The sequence below is a fragment of the Paramormyrops kingsleyae genome, chromosome 2 (genome assembly GCF_048594095.1).
Source record: "Paramormyrops kingsleyae isolate MSU_618 chromosome 2, PKINGS_0.4, whole genome shotgun sequence".
NCBI lineage: Eukaryota > Metazoa > Chordata > Actinopteri > Osteoglossiformes > Mormyridae > Paramormyrops > Paramormyrops kingsleyae.
Window position 1 is genome coordinate 4,488,518 of NC_132798.1, and position 22,738 is coordinate 4,511,255.

The window sequence follows — 22,738 nt, forward strand, 5'->3', positions numbered from 1 at the left end:
AGGAAGATCTGTGACCCTGGATTGACCTCCTTCGAACCCGAAGCCCTGGGGAACTTGGTGGAGGGGATGGACTTCCACAGATTCTACTTTGAGAACCGTAAGTGCTGCTGGGTTGGGGCCATAGCAGGACGCGGTTGCGGGTTTTGCTGTGAGGCGAGCGATTGACCCACGCTGCCTCCACGCCCCCCGCAGTGCTCTCCAAGAACAGCAAGCCCATCCACACGACCATCCTGAACCCGCACGTGCACCTGATCGGCGAGGACGCGGCCTGCATCGCCTACATCCGCCTGACGCAGTTCGTGGACGGCCAGGGACGCCCGCGCAGCAGCCAGTCGGAGGAGACGCGCGTGTGGCACCGGCGCGACGCCAAGTGGCAGAACGTGCATTTCCACTGCTCGGGGGCCCCGGCGGCACCGCTCCAGTGAAGGTGCGGGGTCGGGGTGTGTCTGTGGTGAGGGGGAACAGCTTGACTGTGTGTGTCTGTCTGTGTCTCTGTGCTCACGCTGAGGTCGGCTCTCCTCTCGTCCGTCTGTCTTGCAGGAGCGATACTGTAGCCCCTCTGGAGGAGAGTGCCCGACTGGGGGGGAGGGAGCGAGGAAGACCGCCAGCCAAGGAGGGACCAGGCCTCCCACGCTGGGCACCCGTCCTCACACGCATGCACACATCCCTGTAGCTACCACCTGGCCGCCCCGCCCTGCCCCCCATCGCCCCGCCCCCCATCTCATGCCCTGCTGCCAGCAGCTCACACTCCCCTACATGGTGCCACTCGCTAGGGCAGTAGCATTTCCAGGTAGCATTAGATGGGGGGGCAGTTCCGCGATGCTCCCCCGTGACTCTGGCTTCCTGCACAGCACCTGCAGCAGCAGCAGCGCAGTCTCAGCAACCCTCGTCTCATTTTAAAGGGGATCCTCTCCTTATTTTCATCATTATTAATATAATCACTATTATTACAATAACCACAGTTAACATTCTGGTTGCTGCACATGTACTTTGTACGATTCACACTCTCGATGCCAGTGGTTCCCACACTTCACGGTGACCTCTCTCTCTCTCTCTCTCTCACACACACACACACACACACGATTTTTGAGAAAGCATGATTTTTTCAGTATCACAGTGGCTGTTTTCTATTGTGCTTTTGAAACAGACAGGCTGCCCCTTGGCCGTTTTGTATACGCTTGCGTCCCCCGCGGAGAGCCTCCAGCGGCCCGGCGTTTGGGTGAGGCAGCTGGTCCGAGGCTCTGCAGCCCCGTGGACGATCTGCTGATGGCTCTCGCTTGGCCCAATTGCTGTACATCCTTCCCCCGTGTCACATGATCTGGAGGCGGGGCTCCTCTGGCTGCTAATCCCCTCGCCGCGAGTGTAAACGCAGCATCTCCGGGCCGGATTTGTGCCCCGCAGCGGCTTGCATGCGTCGCAGTTAAAGAGCCATAGCATTAGAGGGAGCCTTTCCGCTGGCTCGCGTCTTGGTTAATGCGGGAGGAAAGGGGAACCTGTAGATATCTGTGAAATCTACCCTCGCTCGCTCTGAGTCGCGTTTACGAAGTCCTCGCTGTTGGCATCGCTTCTTTTGTTGTGAATGCTGTTGTCCCCGGGCCAGACGTGGCAAAAGGAAGGCGGCTGGTGCAGACAGCTGTCCAGCATTCGGGCACTACAGCGCCCCCCAGAGTACTTGGGAATAAGCCTGCAGAGTGGGTGTGCTAAGCTCAGGGTCAGAGGTCACGCCCAGTGTAGCATGCACCAGGCTGGAAAAGGCCCTCCCTGAGCTTACACTGCTTTTGGATCAATGTCTTGCGTCCGTCCTCCCCCAGCTCCTCGTGCCAGTGCCACTGCTGGCCCCCAGGAGCACCTCCACACACTTCTGCACGCTCCTCGCACATATATGTAGCAGAACGGAGGCTGTCAATGAATTAGGCTGCGTGCATCAGCATGGGTGGAGGGCACAGTGGGGGCTGTGAGCTGGAGCCTGGAGAGAGTGCTGCTTGGCCCTTTGCCAGTGTTATACTCTTATTTATTTAGCTGAACTCATCTGCTCTACCTCCGTGTTTTACTGTACAGCCAGCGTGTCGTCGTCTGCTCCTGCTCTAGCTGCCTGATTGTTGTTTTGTTGTTTTTTTGGTTCTTTTTTGATGGCCTGCATACAGATATGAGGCTGGGACACTGTCAGGAGACCTGCCCCCGCTCACGAAGCGGCATATGAACATGAGGGAGGGGCTTTGTGTTCGGACCTTTGTTCCCGCTCTCCCCCCCGTTTTCCACTGGGATGTGATGTCACATGGTTTAACCCGCCCCGCCCACTTGATCTGGATGTGTTCCCTCAGTAAAGAGAAACAGCAAACTGAACATGTGACGCCTTCCAAACCGGGGGCGACCGCAGCATGTTAACTGTCCTGTTTTGTGTTGCTTTCACTGTGTTAATCATGGAAAAAAAAAAACTATTAAATGCAAAATTACGGTTAACTTGTTTAATTGGATGCCGTTTCTCTGCATGACGTTCGGTGGGACGCTGGATTTGTTTTTTTTTTTACTGAATGCTGGTAAACTTAATCTTTATCTATTTTCTTTGTAAGTGCATAAGACTATTTCGTTCTCAAAATGACAACGACGATGACGATGGTGGTAACGACGATGAAGAATGCAATGATGACGGTGTAATAACAGTTGTACAGCATGCTTTTGTACAGGCCTGGCAGACAGGGTGGCACCGCATGGGTTAGACAGACAGACAGACAGACATACACATTAGAGAATGGATGCCTATGATTTCAGCCCCCTCCAATCTGTGCGCATCACATTTGGCAAGAACACCCCCTAACTGTTGGCCGCAAAAACAATCTACCAGATAGCAGTTTCTCATAATATTGAACTAAATTATCAGCACTTGGAAAGATTAAGAATTAATTTCAATTTTTTTTCTGGAATAATCTGTTTATGGTTAAGTATATTGTTTTCTAGCTTATGAAAATCGCAGTATTTAAGCATGGAAGTAACAGTATGATTTTGTTGTTTGGGTTCTCTTAAAGGGATATTATAAAACTTTATTTCTAATATTAAAGCATGCCGCTCGATGAAGGAACTTTTACTACTTTTTTTCATTGGTTATGGCTGGTTTAGTGTCTCAGATGAATCTTTGTGGTTGCAGGAGAGGCTTTTTGGTGACACTGTAAAGATAGAATGGACCGTTTGTGCGGCGCTACGGACAATGAGCGAAGGTGGTTCTCCAGATGTGGTGTGTAGATTGGGGTGCCATGGCCCTTTTCGCAGTGAGCCCTCCTGCCATGACGGCCCTGAGCTAACCCGTTGTGATGTTTCTGTCATACTTTCCCCTTTTTTAATCGTATATAGTCTTTCTCTCACCTTGAACCTTCGTGTTTCTGTTCCTGTCAGTTGAAGGTTCCTAGTGAGCATTATATCCTATATTTCACTGAGTCCTCTGATGACTGCTCTGTTGTCCAATGTGATCACTGTATTCTCTAACTTAAGGAAATGTATTATGATGTTATCAATAAAAAACGAGTAAAACACAGCTCCGGACCATTCCTCACTCCCTGCTCGCTGTCCTGCTGCAGGCTGCAGTCAGGCCAGATATTATTACCGCTAATGGGAACCACAAGTAGTTTTTAAATTATCTTCTTAAACATTGACAATCGATAGAAATGAACTTCAGTCTCCTCTGAGGTAACCTTCTTGGAATGGGTTATCCGTTATCAGCACATATAAGTGGAAGGCCAGTACTGTCTAGACAAGGGTAAATGCATAGAAATATCACTCTCTGTTTAAAGGAAGACGGATCATACTGACAGTGAATGGTAAGATAAGGACAGACATTTGCGTGCTTTTATCTTTCTGTGTCAGTCCGGGAGATGATGTCTGCTCGCTGCCATTAAGACACAGTGACACATTTTCTTACATTCTAATAATATGAGTTGCATCCAAATGTAGGTAGAAAATAATGAGCAATATGTGGAGCAAGAAAATATCAGTTACTGTTTTATTATACATAGTAACTCGGGCCCTGCAGCCACTCCATCCTCTCGTCATTTATGGCTGTGCTGTCATTGTCATGAGGCCCTCCAAGGTTTCACACCAACACAAGTACATCCATGCACCCATTTTCTGAACCCGCCTGTCCAACTGAGGGTCACGAGGGGTCTGGAGCCTATCCTGGAAGCTATGGGCATAACCAACACAAGTACAGCTTCTCTGAAATATGTGACGCATGTATTTACTGCGTGCCAGAATGGTTTCATCAGTAAGTATTAACCATTTCCAGCTGTACAGAGTAGTGGGTCTTTGAAAAAGATGTGTATTTCATGTGTTCTAGAAGCCATTTTATATGTTTTGAGTTTTTATCCCTGGTAACGATCGATATCGTGCTAGTTTTGCCTGCCTTCAGTCAATTGGACTGGCCAGTTAGTCTCGTAATGCACCTTCCACTTGACGCGTGAGACAAGAAATCTGGCTAATTAGCATTGGCACAGAATCAATGCTGCACAACATTGTACGCTATGGCCCCTTGCATACATTGACACTAAATATAAACTGCCAGTAAAGTAAACCACATTATAAATATTTAAGTGAAGAAGGTGTTTGTTGAGGATTTCAGATGTGAGGTGCTGTTTAATGATGTAATTCCTGAGTCTTTTTTCAGAGTGAATGTCTGTCCATGAGCTTTGCAGGAGTGACGGAACTAATCTCCGGGTATCTTGGTAGAACACAGATATCCCAAGGTCATGGGCCGACCTTGTAGGGCAATACGGCCGATAAAGCCTTGTGAGTAGGATGGAGCTGTTCACCTGGCAACCTTGAATGGCATTGCTAAGATCAGGAACCGGATAAGACTTTGGACGCTTTGCTGTTGTTGTTCAAGCTGACCTCTTAATATGCAATTACTACGTATGAGTGAGGTTAGCATTAGTGCTATATTGTGATAAATGCATCTGGATTAGCCTGCTGTGGTCAGGCAGACATGACCCCAGTGGTGGAACAACGCAAAGGTTATGGGTTTTTTGCTGTTACCGCATGCTAATAGTACATTGCTAGTATTTTTAGCATGATCTACTTGATAATGAAATTGGCTGATTATTGGGCTGCTGGTTTAAATCCCCAATGATAAACGGTGCTCCTGGGAAAAGCATTTAACAAGGACTGCCTCAAGAAATTTCCTGTATAAACGGCTCAATGCACAACGTTCTCAAATCATGGTTCACTAAAATAAAGCTATGAAATGCAGCGCAGGTTTCTACTAGGATATGAGACTTTTAATGATACAAGTTAAACACATTTCATATTTCAATTTTCACATAACCACAAAATATTCATTTCAATATGCACTTACAATATTAAGAATTAGAAAGTTGGAAAGGAAGGAATTTAAGAAAACTGCACAATCAAAATTAATTGAATGCATTCCTGTCAATGTAGTTTGCAATACTAACATTCTTAAACTGGCTATATTTACATTAACATACATTAATACTCCAATGCATATCAGATCTACCATTCTGCTTGTTCATGTTAATCAAATGGTTGCTGTGGAGGCAGCGTGTGGCTCAGTGGGCTAAGCCTGTGTGCTTGTAATCACAAGGTCACTGGTTCAAAACCCAGCCTCAGCATGTCTGCAGGTCCTTGAGCAAGGCCCTTAACCCCCAGCTCCCTGGGCACCCCAACAGGTGGCTGTCCTTCACAGACAGCTTGTTCTACAAAGAGTAAGTTGATCATGGCATAAGAAGAATTTCCCCATGAGGGACAATAAAGGTTAAAATATTATTATTATTATAAATGTTTAGTAGTGACTGTAGTTTTATATTTTCCTCCTCATTGTGCATGCTTATTTATGACCTAACCCTACTATACCCCAGTTATCCCAACTGCAACTACGGCATCCCATCCAAGGTATGCTGCAGCATCCCCTGCTCCCATATAATCAAATCTTGTTTATTAGTAGCATAATACTGTAATGGCATCCCTATGATCCCAAAAAGGAAATCTAATGAATACCATAGGTAGACAAGGGTGGGACATACCTCAGTCACCTATTGGACAGAGTATCCTTCTAAGGATAGAACATGTATGTCCCATGTAAAAAAAGGTGAGGATCTCACAAGATAATGTCCATGCACCTTTAAAGATCTGGTCTGGATATGTTCTTAAGCTGTAGGGGTGTCAGGTTACATCACTCTGAGTAACTGCCACGTTTACTGTAAGTCATCTTTACTACCAAAGGCTCCTTCAGGAAAAAAACATGGGAAGCTAGAGCTACAACTTCAATAGCCATTCCATAGTGCTTTTTCAAGTAGGATGTTAGACATATTTGAGTTCTGAGTTCTCTGGAACATGGCATAAAGAGTATTCCAAAGAAGTTAGAGATAACGTGGATCAACTGCAAAAATTAGGAATAAAAAGGGAACAAAATAGTATCTGGGTGTTTGGATGTCCTAGGGGGGCACTGTCACAGACAAATAAGTCAAACCATCCAGACCCTGGCTGGAGAACGTTATCCCTCAAAACTTACCAAAGACGGAAATTTGTCAGAGAACCTACAAAGAAACCAATAGAAAATCAAGTCACTGGTCTCTGCAGCTGTTATGTACCCTATCAGTGTCTGAGGACACCAGAGTATCTTCTCTGTTGACATTGTCTAAAACTGCTCCTGGGTGAAAGTCCTCTAAAGTCAGTTTTTAACAAACTTCAGTGTGGAGATGTTTCTCCCACAGTCCACATGAGTAATGGATAAGGTCATTAGAAGCTTGTAGGCCAGGATGAAGACATGGTATGCATCAGTCAAGAGATTAATGCATGACAGGATGATATATCATGGTCTTGGGACTGGGGATAGGAGACATAATCATGGCTTGCAGGAATCTTTTGTGCATCCTACCTAAGTTTCTTTGTCTCAGCTGTTCCTGTCTCTGTTATGGAGCCTGAAGTTTGAGGCTGATTTCTCCCTTCTGACAGGTTCAGCCTCATCTACTCTTGCTTTTAATGAGATAGGACAGTTATTTATAGCATTGTTACATACATAATTATGCCACGTAAATCACATTTGGTTTGTTGACTGTAATAATGATTACATTTTTACATAATTAGGCCTACAAATATTACATCTGTTTCTAGATTTCATACTAGGCAGCATGGTGGTGCAGTGATTAACGCTGTCACCGCACACTGCTGGGACCAGGGTTCGAGTCTCTGCCATGGCTTGGTGTATGGAGTTTGCAACTCTTCCATGGGTTGTCAAGGGGTTTTTCTGGGTACTCTGATTTCCCCCCCACAGTCCAAACTTGTGACAAGTTGGCACCCCATGCTGGTTTGTTCCTTGTCTTGTGCCTGTATATTTCAGAATAGGCTCCAGTAACCCTGACTGGGACCAGTGGTTACAGAAAATGGATGCATTTCTCACTGTTGCTGTCATAACATTTCATTCTTGTCCTGTAATGTTCTGCAATATTGCCATTTGCTCCTTAAACCTGCATCCCATCACTTGCTGTACCTGTTACCTCTTCCAAAATCTGGCTATTTTCTGCACAGCCCACTTCCTTCTCCTGCTTTATTAGTTACAAGTCTGGATTGGCCTGGAAATTTATCATGGGGAACCACCCCCCACCAGACAAAATTAATTTAAATTCCATTCAGTTAAAATATATTTGTAAGGCTGATTTTCACAACATTACATTGTCTCGAAGCACTTTACATTATCCTGGTATTGGAGGCCAATGCTGACTCACTCTGTAGGAGCCACAGAATTCATTACCTGAGTCAACTTTATCAAGAGCTCTGCATATCAACGTATATGAAGCCTGGTGGTGGTAACAGTATGCTGTAGAGTTGCTTTTCACTGTCAGGAATTGGGCATCTTGTTAGAATAAATAAAAGAATTCATGGTGCAAAATACTGGGAAGTACAATCAGAGAGCCTGTTGTAGTGTGATTACAAACCTGAACCTTAGGAGCATATTCATCCCACAGCAGGACAATGATTCCAAAGTGATACTGGAGTGGCTCAAGAACAAAGTGGTGAATGTGCTCCAGACAAAAGGCTTTCAGATCTCAATCCAGCTCAGTCTGTGATACTATTTGAAAACTATTGTCTGACTCCATTCTAAACACAGACAACATTCAGTGCAAAGTTGGTACCCAGGGTATATATCCTAAAAGACATAAAGCTGTCAAAGCATGCAGGTTCCATGTAGGGTCACGGGGGACTGAACCCTAAACCGGGAGCCTGAGAATAACCCAAGATGGGACACCAACCCGGCGGAAGACACACACCATTTGTAGCTATGTGGCAACTCCAGTTGATCTTAGGATTATTTTTTTTGACTGTGAGGGAGAACCAACCTGAGAGAATCAAGATGACGCGGGAAGAACATGTAAACTCCTAACACACAGACCTGGGGTGGAAACTCAGGGCTTGATCTCAAAAGTTGAGGCAATAGTGCTAGCCAGCCCCAGCCCAAAATATTTGGTCTTAATCCATATAGAGCATATTTTCTGTTTTTATTTTTCACAAGAGTATTTTTATGAGGGATTTACATATGATGTTGATGTTCCTTTGGTACATGGCCAGGCAGCACTTAACACGACGAACCACAGGTCAACCAGCGTAAAAGAAACCAGATGTATCAAGTCCGACACATCAGAAGCCCATCCATAAGGACGTTGCAGTGGTAACTCCTGAAGCAGCAACAAGCCATGTAGACAGTCTTCGGTAGGATAAAATAGAGCTGATAATCTACCATTATTAGGTCGTGCATGTTGAATTTCGAGAAAGTAAGCTGGAAACTGGTGTGATTTGGGGGGGGGGTACAGCGGTATGTTTAATCCAAATAACACAATTCGATTTCGACGGAGATTAGCCATGGGAAATTTGAAACAAGTTAAGAATTTCTATAGCAAAGGAAGAGAGCGTGGATCGCAGCGTCATCTTCACGTGACGCCAACGTCAGAACGTCATGACGCATCGGGCCCGAGATTGTAGTTTCTGCTCACGCCGACGTTTCTGGCCAGGAGACACGGAGGGCACGCCGGTCCTGCAGAATTTTGTACATATAGCGATTTGTCTTAAAATATATCATTTGGAAAGAACTGTGTGATTCAGCGTCGCAAGTAACTGGAAAAAGACAAAAACAAAGTAAGTATTTTCGGCTTCTGTAGGCATTTCAGAAGTAGTGCGGTAGCCGCACATTATGTTACGTTCGGCACAAGCTAGGTGGCTAAGTATGACGAGTGAAAATGCGTATCGGGGTGTTTAAAACATATATTCCAGTACTATTTGGTTTTGCTGCGTTTTAACTAGCTAATTTATTTCATCTCTAACTGTAACGCCATTTATCGTTATATAATTATGCAAGCATGGAAGTAATTCCTGTAAGGTAAGACATAAATAGGAAGCTGCGATGATAAACACATCGAATCTCGCACACAGAAAGTAGTGGTTGTAAGGTTTCTCGTTTGGCTAGTTACAAATTAGCTCGTTTAGAAAACATTAGCATTTGGAAAAGGACAAATTCTTTGACGGACTCTGAGGCCAATCAGTTGCCACGTAGTGACGACATTTAGGCGGGATCTTGCGTGGGTGGCCAATGAGCGTGGCCCAGTCACAAAAAGGCGGGACCTGGCTTGGCTTAGGGGCATGAAGGAGAATTTAGAATGTGGTCAAGACAAGGTCAAAACATAACTATATCGGGAGTAGATGTCCATGAATGAAGTCGAAATCGTGCGGCTTTATGCCATTGCCTCTGCTGTTTATCTTCACACCGAACCGAATGCTTTGCATAACCACTTCATTTTTCGTATAGCTCTGCGTCATTGCCCCGCGGAGTTGCATACTTCATACACGCGAGGACCGCATGATTGTTTTGAATTTACCGTCCGGCTGCATTTTATGCCATCCCCATATCTCCATGGTAAAGACTTAGTTTGAATCATTTATGCAGTGCAAGGCCTCTCTTCCCAACCCTTTATAAAGATCGGTCACACTTGGCTCTCTTCGTGGCGTTTTCCCCTGCAGCACCAGGGAGACTTTGCTATGTGCATCTGAGATTCATAATATTAATCTTATTTTAAATATTGACTCGCGCTGTAAAGTCACTTCTGTTTCAAGCCGTTTGCTCTCTGCTTTGGGTTGATGTCCATCAACAAAATGATACTTTGTCTTTGTCCTTTAAAATTGCATTATACAGAAAGTTTTTTGTTTTAGAAGCTTTTCAAATTTTAGTTAGACCTTGGATCTGTTATGTTTCTATTCAGTAACGTGCGTTATGTTTCTGAATATGTGTTACTGAATATGTTTTCACTTAAAAGTAAAAACTTATTTTAGTGTGTTATAATATGTACCCATGCGTTATTTTGTATGTACATAGATGTTTACTTAAATTAACTAGGAGTAATATTTCAGTTGTTGTTCTCATAGTTAATGACTACCTCGCTTAATGATATGTTTTTGTTCAGTTTGACCACATGAGATCTGAACTGGCAGTGTATCTGTGTTTTCTGCTTATATATAATAAGGGTCACCTCGAGTTAGTCTCTGGCTGTGGCGACAGGCCAGCCATAGTGATTGACCCAGGAGCCCTCTTGCCACATGACTCTTATCTACTGGGGAAGTGAAGGCTGGCTGAGTGCTTACGTGTGACTGGCGTAAAACGAGGAAGTGGTTGGGTGTCGCAGGGCCTGTTCTGGGAGAGACTGACTGGGGGTGATGGTCAGACTCACACACTGCCCGTGCTGCCTGCTGGAATTATTTATTTATCCCTTCAGGGTGAATTTGCCTCTAATTCTATCAGAGATGGTAGAAGACACAGTTCCACTCCATTCTTATACTTTGTCCCTTCTCATTTTCCCCAGCCTTCATTAACTGTGGTACCTGATTCGCATGAGATGCCAGTTTAAGCGACCTTTGTCACTGCAAGTGCTGTCAAATTACACCTTATTTGCGGTCATTAGATCTCCGTTTGGTTCTGCTGACTCATGAAACTGGACCCAAGCAGTGCTTTCCGTTCTGTGCTCCACCCCTGAATCGTTTTGAGCACTTTGAACATTCCAGTTCTGTGTCAGAGAGCCACTCCCTTTGTACACATTGTATTTTTCCAAGAAGTTCACTATATCTTCATTTGATCTAAGATTGTCTAAAATCTAAAATATGATGGTATAGTGCAGTTAAAACCACAGTTCCTTTTTCTAACTTTTTGTGTAAGCATATGTTCCTGTATGAGCAGACATAAAGAAACGATTGTTCAAGAATTAAAATGGAAAGTGGTAGGTAGTTCTCCAGGTCCTAAACAGCAGGTAAAGTGTATAGTCCTGAAATTACGGAGGAAAGGGATTTTCAGTGTTTGCTTTAAAAATCTTATATAAAATCTTAACACATTGATGGATGTATGTTAAAAAGGCCAGTAGGTATCAAAATTGTTTTAAAAATGTAAATCTTTATGAATTGTGTGATTTGTCGAGTAATGAACTATGAATCCCTTTGGTAAGTAGAAAGGGTAGAGCATTTTTTTAACAACTGAAATCTGCTTTTCCTGGACAGTCTAGGGTTGGGGTTCCCAACCCAAGGTGAGTAATCCACCGGGTTGCACACACATATGTGATATAAAATATGTACCAAGTACAGCTTTTTTTTTTTCTCCAAGCCATGGCGCAAGATTTTATTACACCGGAAAAAAAATGGTGGGAGTTAAATGCATCAAATCTGTCCTATCAATAAATTCCCTGGTCAAGTTTTACCAGTCAGTGCAGCAGTTTGTGTCGAGCAAAAAATTCACGATCGTCTAAAGCAGGGGTCTCCAACTCCGGTCCTGGAGAGCTACAGTACTATCCAGTACGGTTTTCTATCCTACCTGGCTTCAGATGTGTTACCTGGTATTTACCTGAGATCAGCTGTGGTTCATCAGAAGCCAGGTAGGATAGAAAACCGACTGGATAGTAGCTCTCCAGGACCGGAGTTGGAGACTCCTGGTCTAGGGTTGGCTGTTCTGTTGAAGACTTTCGGTGCAATGTCTTCTAAACAATTTTTGAACAGCTTAAGACTGTATAAGCATGTAAAGAAATGGGAAAAATGTAGATGTTGTTAGTGTTTACATGTACAGAGACTGACATTCCAGGACATTTGGAACAGGACTGGACAGGGACTGACATCCCATTGACATTTGGGGAAAAAATACTATAATTTTTCCAGAGTGTTGTTCCTCCAGGGCACATGATGGTGAGGTGCTAAGTCACAACATGCATATGTATTCCACCCTGGTTTGTTAGTTGTCTGACAAGTTTTCCCAGATGATTTTATCATATGGTGGTGGTATAATAATAACAATAATAATAATAATATAATAGTATAATAATTGCTAATTATGGTTGGCATAAAGAGTCAAGATTGCTTTATTTGTCACATGCACAGTTGTACAGGTGCAACATGCAGTGCAATGAATTTGAATTGATGACTTGCCAGAAACAAGTTAAGCTCTAAGCTATTTTAGCCTGTGTAGTTTTGCGGTAACTTTTTGTGGGATGAAACCCCCCCAAAGCGTTACCAGGCTTGTGCTGTGACACAGGCATAATTTCTTGGTGAAGGTACTACTGTCCCCCCCCCCCCCCCCCCCCCCATTTGACTCTTTGGTCAGCATGTTTATTTGCATTAGTTTGTTCTCGCTCTGTTTAATGTGGCTGCCAGCCAGCCCCTTTCCCGCTACATACGCAGTCACCCTCTGTCAGGTGGGTTTAGCAGGATGAGCGCGTCACGTTCACCAGCTCAGTGCTGCCCCGCCTTTTACGCTCCAGCCTCTTACGTGCTTCTCTGTTCCTTCAGGCCGAGACGGGAAGAGGACGCTGTGCGTGAAGGCCAGAGGAGCGATCCGTTTCCGGTGTCCAGGTGTCCAGCTGTGAGCGTTGAGAAGCTCGGACGTGCACAATCGCAGTTTTGGCGAAGCGGGGGAGAGCTGCGTGCTAACAGACAGCGATGCACCGCTTAAGGACTTGTGCTGCGCGGCTGCGGCCCCTCACGGCCTCACAGACTGCTCAGAGCCTGCCGTGGCAGAGGCAGCAGGCCACCCCCAGGACGTTCCGGCCTGTCAGGTGCTACACGGCGCCTGTGGCCGCAGAGCCTTTTCTCAATGGGACTAGCTCCAACTATGTGGAGGAGATGTACTATGCCTGGCTGGAGAACCCCAAGAGTGTCCATAAGGTAAGGCCAAATCTGAGGAAGGTGGTGCTGTGGCGCTCCCGGATATCTCCACCCCATTTGCCAGGGGGCGCCCCGGTGCTCCTGGATATCCCCACCTCACCCACAGGGGGGTGCTGCTGCGCTCCCGGATATCCCCACCTAATGCACTGGGGCGGTGTGGCGCTCCCGGCTATCCCCACATCATCCACAGGGGGGCGCTGCGGTCAGGAATATCCCCACCCCGTTCTGCAGAGGGAGGGAGTGCCGAACTGCAGCAATGCAGGCAGTCGGTCTGACCACAGAGGAAACTCCTACCTCGGACCGTCTCTTTGTAAGGTGTTGAGATCCATGCTCAAGGGCCAAGTTTAAAAGCTGTTACTGATATATTGCAGATCATTGTTTTGTCTTCCGATTGATCACAATGATACGCAGCTGCATTACTACATGTAATGTGTGTCTGGGGGTGCGGTTAGATTTGTGGATCCTCCGACTGCTCGTTCCTTCATGTCAGTTCCAGTTTTTGCTCGCAAGCCTCTTGTGGACCCCTAGAAGTGCACTGCAGCACTCATCCGCGACTGCCCTCTTAAGTCGCTTTCTCCTCACAGAATCGTCCTCCTAAACCCTGTGAAGCTGTGCACGTAACTTGCAGGGTCTGAGCTTGGAGTTCGCTGTCAGTTTGCGGTGACCAAATGGCAGAAACCTTCTGGTGAAGATCACATTTCTGAAGCCCTGTGTGCTATAAATAGCCTGAGGGTGACGGTCGCGTCAGATTCTGGTGTCGCGAAGCCTGATGGTCTTGCTAATATTAGCCGTTAGCCTGTGTGCGAGGGCCGTGCTGCAAGCCTCACACGGGCTCCTTGTGCTCCTGCGGGATCACGAAGGGCTCAAGGTCACGGGTGTCGTCATACAGACGCTTCCTGCTGCTCATCCAGTTTTTTACATCTGAGGGAGGTGTTAAACCGGCAGGATGAAACCGGATTTTAAAACTTGAAAGTGGCTTGAAATGTATTTTAAATGGAAAAGCCCTTCAGGCAGGGTCACTTGATCCACCCACAGCAGTATGGAAAGCAAACCACAGAGATCCCAGGAACACACACTCAGTTTCTTTGGAGCCATGCCCAGGGAAAAGGCTGCTTAGTATACTTTTGTTAGCTAATGCGTCAGAGCCCAGCTAATGGCTTTGCTCTCTCCTAGAGTTAGTGTCTTTTAGTCTGCCCTCCCCCGGAATTTGATTGGGTCCTTGGGCACCCCTCATTTGTATTGGTTCTCAGCGATGTCAGTCGAATGCATGTATGTGACACAACTTTCATTTTAGTCTTGAATATACATGATTGAAGATAAAAATATGGCATTTTGTGTATTAAATAGAAGTTGGTGTCAGCCTTCATTTTTCCTCTTTGGATTGATACAACTTTTAGGGAATTAAGTTGGGACGATAGCAAATGACATGGCATTAATCGCCATGTGTCTTAATACAGATGGCGACATATGTGGAATAATTACCCTGTACCCATAGATGTGCATTTCATTCTGCCAAATGGGCATTTATTAAGTTCAGTCATTTTCTGTTTATCTTGATCATGTTGCCCCAAGGGTCTCTGTTTTGAAGAAAGGTATCTTGCAAGGTGCACTGACACGCTGAGTGGGTGTGCATGCTTGAGGGTAAACATGTTGTGTTACTGTACTTTTGCCTTTTGAGTTCCCTACTGCAAGGGGACCCATAGAAAATGCATCCGTCTGGTTTGGCTTCATTCATGTTTGCCCCATAAGTGGGAAAAAGTTGAACTCTGCAGAAGCAGTTTGGTTTTAAGGGCCGCTTTTCCTTTCAAAGCATTTTATTTCAGAAGAACCGGGAAAACCCTCTTGGGTTTAGTGACGCTCGCCTCGCGGGAGGCTGGTTGGGGAAGTAGGTGTTCGCACAGTCTCTGTACGGGAAAGAGGCGCGCCCATGCTGGCACCGGCATCCAGGGCGGAAGTTTCTGCCAAGGACGGCGAGGGCAGGGGCAGTGGAGTGCTGTGACCCATAGCCCTGTTCATGCAGCGTGTCTTAAAGCCAAAGATCCTTGTTATACACACATGCTGGGTGTGTCAGACTGTGGATTCCTAATCCAAAATGAGCAATGCTCTCTACTTTCAGTTTGCCCTCTCTGCGTGTTATAGACTATATGCCCCTGTCAGCCCTTAGGTCTGTCGCCCCCTCTGCCCCCCTTAACATTGTGTTCTGTTCTTGCCGTGGGCTGGGCCAGCCTGCTCCTGTCCCTGGGCTGCCTCGGCGCCGCGTGTGCGCACCCTGCAGCCATCCACGTGCCCCTGCGGGAGTGTGAGACTGCAGCACGGCATCAGGTGACACAATCAAGGGCAGAGCCAAGGGGAAGTGGTGACATCAGTGTGCCTGAGGGGGGCACCAGCTCATACCATTTCCACAAACTGCTCAAATGTCCCATGTGTGAATAGATTTATTTACACCCCCCCCCTACCCCCCCAAAAAAAAACAGGCATGGTTCTGAGTGCAGAAGGCAGCATGCAGTGAGCGAATGACATTCTGCTTCCCCATCAAAGCTGTTATGTCCTGGTTTGTTTGAAGAAATAAAGCCTTGATACACACAGCAAGGTTGTAAATTTGCCCTTTTCATTGCCCTTTTTCTATAAAAAAAAAAATCACATTTTTATTAAATTTGTAACCTGTCATTAAACCTGTTTTATGCAACTATTCCTTCAGTTATTTACTGATAAATATCCAGAAATCCTCTGGTATCATGTCAGCCGTTAACAGCGACACCAGCTCCTTAAAACAGTTAAAACATCAGAGCTGGATGTGATTTATAAATCTGTGTAAAATATAGACTTACCGAATCCCTGATTAAGCTGTAAGTATGGAGTGAAGTGAGGTTCAAACTGGACCTCTTTCCTGGCTTTCGGAATTTAAAAATTTGAAAGTTTATCTAAAATCTGTTCAGTGTGAAAATTCGCATGGTGCTATTAAACCCTGACCAACCATCATCCAACCTGCACTCCAAAACACAATCTGCTTCGGGCAGCCCAATTCTGTGGTCAGTCGGTGAGATCCTAACATTTTTCTCCCTGGAGTGGTGGTAATGATTAATGATTGGGGGTGAAGTGTGGGACCAGCCAGTGGAATGACAGCCAACATGATGCATCCATGGAGCTGCAGGTGCTTGTGGTCAGTACTGGAATATCATGGCTTTACCTTCTCATATTTCATCTTTAGAAGATCTTGGGGAAATATAGCACTTTAGAAAGCTGAAGCTCTCTGTCTTTGCTTTATTTACAACCTTTCAGAAACCTATCAGCTTTGTGGGATGTGGCTTATATTTGTGATGCAGTTACATAAGTAGTTTTATTAGCTGTACTTCGCTAGAGTCATGCGTGTAAACTGTACAACGTGAATGTAGTTCTGATACGTTCAGTCTCTGGGAGTTTTTTTTTTTGTTAAATATCTAACTAGCATTACAAGTTAGTAGATGTGAGTAGAGAAAGGTGAAAATGTTCTTTATTTTGGCAGAATTGAATGTTTGGTCTCGTTCCTTTGTTTCCACTTGCTTATGAATTCCTAGCGAAGCCAGTTCCCTCATTCCAGACTGAGACCTGATAGTACAAGCCTGTCACCTTGTACCATACGAGCTGTACCTCTCATCAGAGTGACGGTGAACTGTTTAAAAACAGTGAATCCCAGTATGAGTAGGTCACACCGACAGAAATCATAAGTGACACTGTACTTGTGGCATTTCTCTCGGAACGGGCAAAAGTTCCCTTTGTCCTTTGGTAGGACTCAGGGTGGGAGTGCAGCCTCATGGAGTGACTGGAGAAGGAAATCTCCAATAAGAGCAAGAAGCTGGAAATGCTGCAGAGAGCTTCAACTCTGGCTGTGACCGCAAACATAGCTACTGCACGCTGACCAGAATGTGAGGAAGCTTCCCTTTCTATAGGGACAGAATCGGACTGTACGATAAGGGTTAACAAACAAATAGTTTAGATTTTATATGGATCATACATATAAAGATATTCCATGATATTGGCATTTAAATTCTAGGTAAATCTAACATTCAAAATGAACCTAACTTTTTTTCCCGTATCAAAGCTTAAAAGAACACTCTGGTATTTTTAAATGTGTCCATTAAGCACAAAATCTTCATTGATATTGGTCTGACGTGTACACTTCATTTTGTACAGATCTATGCAAACGTTTTAGGCACTCGTGGAAAAAAATTGCTGTAAAGAGAACATGCTTTCAGAAATTATGACATGAAATCAAATCAATATTTCACTACATTAAAAGCATCATGAATTCTACTAGGTACACGTGCACAGTTATAGTCCAGTGCATGATTAAGCAATTGCACAAAACATCTGTTATGTAGGTTGAAACATAATTAATTAGCTGTGTAGGAGAAAAGAAACTGGGTGAGGAACAGGCCTGGTTTACTAACAAGGTGAGGGTGCTGAAGACAGCACAGAAGCCAGACATGGGCTGGTCTGTTAGGCATAAATATCAAGCCAGGCACATGTTCCCAGTTGTCCAAGATTTTCTGGAGAAGCACAAAGAAATGCACAGTGTTGAGAACCAAAAAATCAGTGGTCAGCCAAGGAGAGACACACAATGCACATAATACTCTGGTCCTCATGGAAGACTTGTAGCCAAGAAGCCAAGTGACTGATGTTTAAGCCAAGCGACTCATCTATGCATGGAAACGCAGGAACCCAGGTGCAGAAAAATGGCAGAAGGTGCTTTTGGAATGAGGAGTCAAAAATTAAAATATTTCTCTGTAACCGAAGGCAGTTTGTCTGCCAAGGGGCTGGAGAGCTGCGGCGATGAGTATCTGCAGGGAGTGGTGAAGCGTGGTGGTGGATCCTTGCAGCTTTGGGGCTGTTTCTTCAAATAGAGTCGGTCAGAATTAATCAGTTGTGGGGGAAAAAGTACTCAATTTTCATGCTTAAGTACTGATTCCACACTGATTCCACACAGTTTTGAAAGCATCCTCATTAAACGACATTTTTCCCCACAGTGCCTAAAACCATTGCACAGTACTGTATTTCTTAATATTTAACCATGCCTGTCACGCCAAGTCCTGCTGTTTTCGATAAGGTACAGTCTGCTCATTGCGGAAGTACAGTAATCTTATCATGATAGTTCTCATGTACTTTCTGCTTATTCAAAGGCGGCACTGCAGGGTTAATGGGTTGTTTGCAGTTCCCGTTAGGGAGTGTTGCAGATTCAAGGTACACGATTCTGTAATGCTTCTATATTTAGTCCGCAAAAATGGCTTCAGTACCCTGCTGTCTGTATTCTCATTAACAGCTAGAATTTCTCAGTAGGATTTTAGCTATCTCGCGGTTGTTATATGGTTTTGTGTGTGTCCTTAGCTTTGTGATGTGTAAAGTCACATAAATAAAGCGATTAGCACAATGTGCTGCTGAGGTCTGGGTCTCTTCCTGAGAGCCCCCCCCTCCCAAATGTGTGTGAAGCTGAAAGGCTGCTCTTCATCCCAGAATTCTCTTTCCACTCTTGTGTTTCATGTTTGCTTCTTATACCGTATGGGATGCGTTGGCCCCTAGGGTGGGGCGATATCTGAAAAATATCAAATCGTCGACCAACAGCATTGTGTCAAAGTGCTTTGCATTATCCTTGCACAAAGCCCCCAGAGAGCAAGCCAGAGGCGACAGTGACAAGGAAAATCTCCCTAGTAGGAAGAAACCTTGGGAGGAACCAGATTAGAGAGGGGGAGCCCATCCTCCAGGGGCCGGCAGTGGAAGTCAGATTAACAAAGTTCTGATTTATATGTTCCAAATTGTTCAAATCCCAGGTGTCAATGCGGAAGATCCAGTTGAGTTCTGGATGCTGATGTCTGGGCAGAGAGGTGCTGCTTCCATTGGCAGGATGAGTGGTGGTGTGGCCCAGGCAGCAGAGATGTCACCGGCAAAGGGGGGACATCACTGCCATCAGAGCAAGCAGGAAGGAAGCCTCAGGCAGCAAGGCTGTCGTGGGCAGCAGGGCAGTCAGGATAGCTTTTTTTTTTTTTTTTTTGGGTTTCCACGCGGCACACCCCAGGTGGGGTAAAAAAATACATTCGCCAAATTAGAGGAAACTAGAGACCGTGCTAAGTTAGGTGAGTGCCATATGTAAGCTCTTTTTTTTTTTTTTTTTTTAATAAAGAATGCACGAATATAGTGGGTTGCCGCCTGCCAAGTGGAGGGCAGGGGAGGGTCATCATAAATCCAGGACAAGTGGCATATTTTTGCAGATCACTATGGGAATGTCTACCGACCACAACAAACAGGCTTTTAAAACTTGTCTAGTTCATCTAAAAATCGTCAATGGTCCTTCAATTTTTCTCTGTGTCCTTATCTTTGGAAGGTCATTAATGATGGGAAGCGTGTGTTATTCGATCCCCAGCATAATCAGCCTCCCCACCAGGCAGCTGTACTTGAAAGGCGGACATTCTGGATGCTGATTGTAAAATAGAAGCTGTGACAATGTTAGATTTCCAGGACTGGCGGACACACCGTAACTGCAACGGGCAATGTTTGTGAAATTCTGGACTATAATAGCCAAGAACTTGTCAAGAACTTGTGCTAGAAGGCTGAAAGCCAAATTATAATTTCTTCCTCTACCTTGGTTTGTGTGTAGCCTAAGCCTACGTCCCTGACAAAAGCAGTATTTACTAGTCACTACCAGCACCAGGTTAGTATGATGTCACCCAGCCTTAGTGGCCTGCTTGCTGGGTGTTTACCAGCCCATGTTCCTCGTTTGTTCTCCCACACACCGGCAGGGCTCCTTCAGCATTACATGGGGAAATGTGGAAAAAGCCTGTGGCCCATCCTGCCTCAGCATAATCTCCCCGTCTCTCTCTTGCAGTCTTGGGACATCTTCTTCCGCAACGCTAACGCCGGTGCCCCCCCTGGCACGGCCTACCAGAGCCCCCCTCCGCTGGGCGTGATCCTGTCGGGGCTCCCGCAGGTGCAGACGCTGGTGGGCGCGCAGCCCAATGTGGAGAAGCTGGTGGAGGATCACCTGGCTGTTCAGTCCCTCATCCGCGCCTATCAGGTCAGGCCTGCTCGCTCTCCAGGCCGCAGCCCAGAGCTTCAGCACCACTTTGTTCTGCAATGTCACGTTGACATCAGTATGTGTGACGTGGCCTCTGTCATATTCACGTCCTAGGGTTCATTTTCGGTTATCTATCACTAGAGCTTCTTATACCAAGAAGGACAAGTAAACGTTGCCATGCAGTGTTTGTGTAGTTCCTCATCTGCACATACCCATATACGTGCATGCTAAAATAAGTGTTTTTGCACAGAAATGTTTTTCCGCCCTGGTGAAGTATACCTGACGAGTTTATTTTTTTAATGTGTGTACATGGCCTAGTAATCACCATAGTCATGCCGTTCCCTCTGAACCCAGGCCGTTTCCTTCCAGCTCTGCGCACTTGTTCCTGTCATCGCATCACCGTCTTGCCTTGTTTGCAGGTGGTGGGGCATCGCAGTGCCAGTCTGGACCCACTGGGCATCAGTTGTGTAAATTTTGACGATGCCCCAGTAACTGTTGGGTTCCAGGAAGTCGGTGAGAACAGCCCAGCCCCCCCAGCCCCCGTGCGGCCGATGGCTGCAGCACACTGATGATGTTGTTTGTGTTTAATGTAGCTTTTCCCCCTCCTTCCTCCCCTTCTTTCCTCCTCATCTCTCTGCTTTTCTAACCCCCCCCCCCAACATCCCCCCACCCCCCCTTGACACCCCATCCACCTCCACTCCTCTCTCCCCTGCCCCGTTTGTCGTTCTCCCCCCGGTTCCTCCAACGCGTGCCCTCCTGTAGATCCGCGGGCACCATGTTGCTCAGCTGGACCCCCTCGGGATCATGGACGCCGATCTGGATTCTTGCGTCCCCGCTGACATAATCACATCTTCGGATAAACTCGGTGAGGGGGCCGTCTGAGAGGCAGGACGGGCGGGGAAGCGTTGGTGAAATAACCAGACCCTGTTGCCTTAGCAACCCCTCAGCTGATCGGCTGCATTTTTCCTCTTGAACATTGCATCTTCATACCTGCCTCTGCCGGCCACTTCTCCTCTCTCCCTCCCTCTCTCCCCCCGGGGAGGAGAACTCTGGACCCCAGCTGTTGTGTTTTATCATCATTCCCCTTTTTGTGTGTGCACTATTTTCTCTGTGACCTTCTGCCCTCGCCAGGGTACTTTGCAATGGGTAAACAGCCCAGACATCCGGGGTTAAGCTGGGGTTTTCCTCCTTAAGCCGACCTGGCTGAAACACCACATCTGCTAGACATCATCTGGGACATTGGGCCGTGACCCCCTGCTCGCAATGAGCAGTGATTAGGGGAAATGAACCACTCTCTAGCTGGTCATCTCATCTGAGGCCTTTTGTCAGACAGTAGTAAAAGGCTGTGGGCTGTTTTGTCAGCCAGTTGCCCTTGCGTGGACCATTTCTGGGGTGTGCCACACCTGAGCTGTTTGGACTCCCCACTGAGCCTCTTACAGGGCCGGTGAAGCCTCACATTCTGCTCCATTTACCCATTGGAAACATCCCTGTTCTCCCAGGCAATAGCGTTCCTCGGCCTGCCTGGCACTCCATGCCCTTTTGGGCAGTGCACCCTGCCAGCCCCAGTGCTCGACCTTGCAGTGGAAGACAGGCTCCTCCTCCTCGCTTTGGCTGCAGTTCTGCTAAACGCCCGCACAGCTGATTTCCAATTCCCTGCGACTTGCAGAAATGTGCGAGCTCGCACTTTTCAGAGGGGGACCTGAGATTCAGGGCTCTTCCCTAGGCGGATGTAGTCTGCGCTAATGCTGTCACGCATCCAGCTAAGGCTTCCTGCTTATTTTCAGCGATTCCTCTGTCGCCTGCGAGGAATTGTGTTGCTTTACAACACGACTGTATTGATGGAGATAGTAACAGGACCTCCTGCTGGTGTACAAGATAAAGGAAGGTGTGTTCTGAAGCAAGCGGTCTGGTCCCCAATATGCCTCGTTAGCCTTCTGTAGTAGAGAGGTTAGCTAGATGTTTTCGAAGTGACTGGTTTCACTGGGCCCATTGCTCTACAGCCATGGCTCCTGGCCGCTGGGCTGTGGGCCTTTAGTGGGTGAAGCCTGTGACCACGGACATGGTGACCTACTCAATCCCCAGCTGGTCTCTAGAATGGGGGGGACTTATGGATGACTGCTCATTCCTGATTGAACATAAGGGTTCACAAACGAGCATTTGCTTACTGTTGTTAATATACATGTGAAACCTCATCTAATAGTTAATGGGTCATATGTCCTGTACATCCTCATCAATACAGCCAGTCTGATGGATTGTCACATTACTCACTCTCAAGGTGTCTGTTTTGGAACAGACAGTGTACTACGGTGACAGTGCATGTAAGTTAAATTGCACTGACGATGACAAATGTCATTCCTTATGGAGTATAAAGCGAGCTTTTCTTCATTTCAGGACATCCTTACTGTTACTATAGATATTCGCAAGTCCTGTTTTCAGCATAGTGCTGCTGCGGAATATGCTTAAGATGGACTTTGGTGTCCTCTGGAAGTGGTTTGGATGAGGCAATCCTCAGTG

General features: G+C 46.1%; 2 protein-coding genes across 18 annotated transcripts in view; both read left to right on the forward strand.

The window, feature by feature from the left end:
* The window catches only part of LOC111857505 (calcium/calmodulin-dependent protein kinase type II subunit beta), a 39,645-nt gene extending 36,119 nt beyond the window's left edge, over positions 1-3,526 (forward strand). For all 14 annotated transcript variants that reach the window (XM_072703923.1, XM_072703955.1, XM_072703922.1 and 11 more), the window contains 3 exons: positions 3-97; positions 193-427; positions 541-3,526. In XM_072703923.1, coding sequence (XP_072560024.1) covers positions 3-97; positions 193-425 — 328 coding nt within the window. In that variant the 3' untranslated portion in view covers positions 426-427; positions 541-3,526. The remainder of the gene's footprint in view (positions 1-2; positions 98-192; positions 428-540) is intronic.
* A 5,427-nt stretch (positions 3,527-8,953) lies between these two features.
* The window catches only part of LOC111857504 (2-oxoglutarate dehydrogenase complex component E1), a 28,096-nt gene continuing 14,311 nt past the window's right edge, over positions 8,954-22,738 (forward strand). For 2 of the 4 annotated variants that reach the window (XM_023838442.2, XM_072703990.1), the window contains exons 1-4: positions 8,954-9,132; positions 12,808-13,182; positions 20,036-20,224; positions 20,987-21,089. In XM_023838442.2, the coding sequence (XP_023694210.1) occupies positions 12,958-13,182; positions 20,036-20,224; positions 20,987-21,089 (517 nt within the window). In that variant the 5' untranslated portion in view covers positions 8,954-9,132; positions 12,808-12,957. Of the gene's footprint in view, positions 9,133-12,807; positions 13,183-20,035; positions 20,225-20,643; positions 20,738-20,986; positions 21,090-22,738 lie in introns of all 4 variants that reach the window. The other 2 variants (XM_023838444.2, XM_023838443.2) reach the window with 2 other exon arrangements.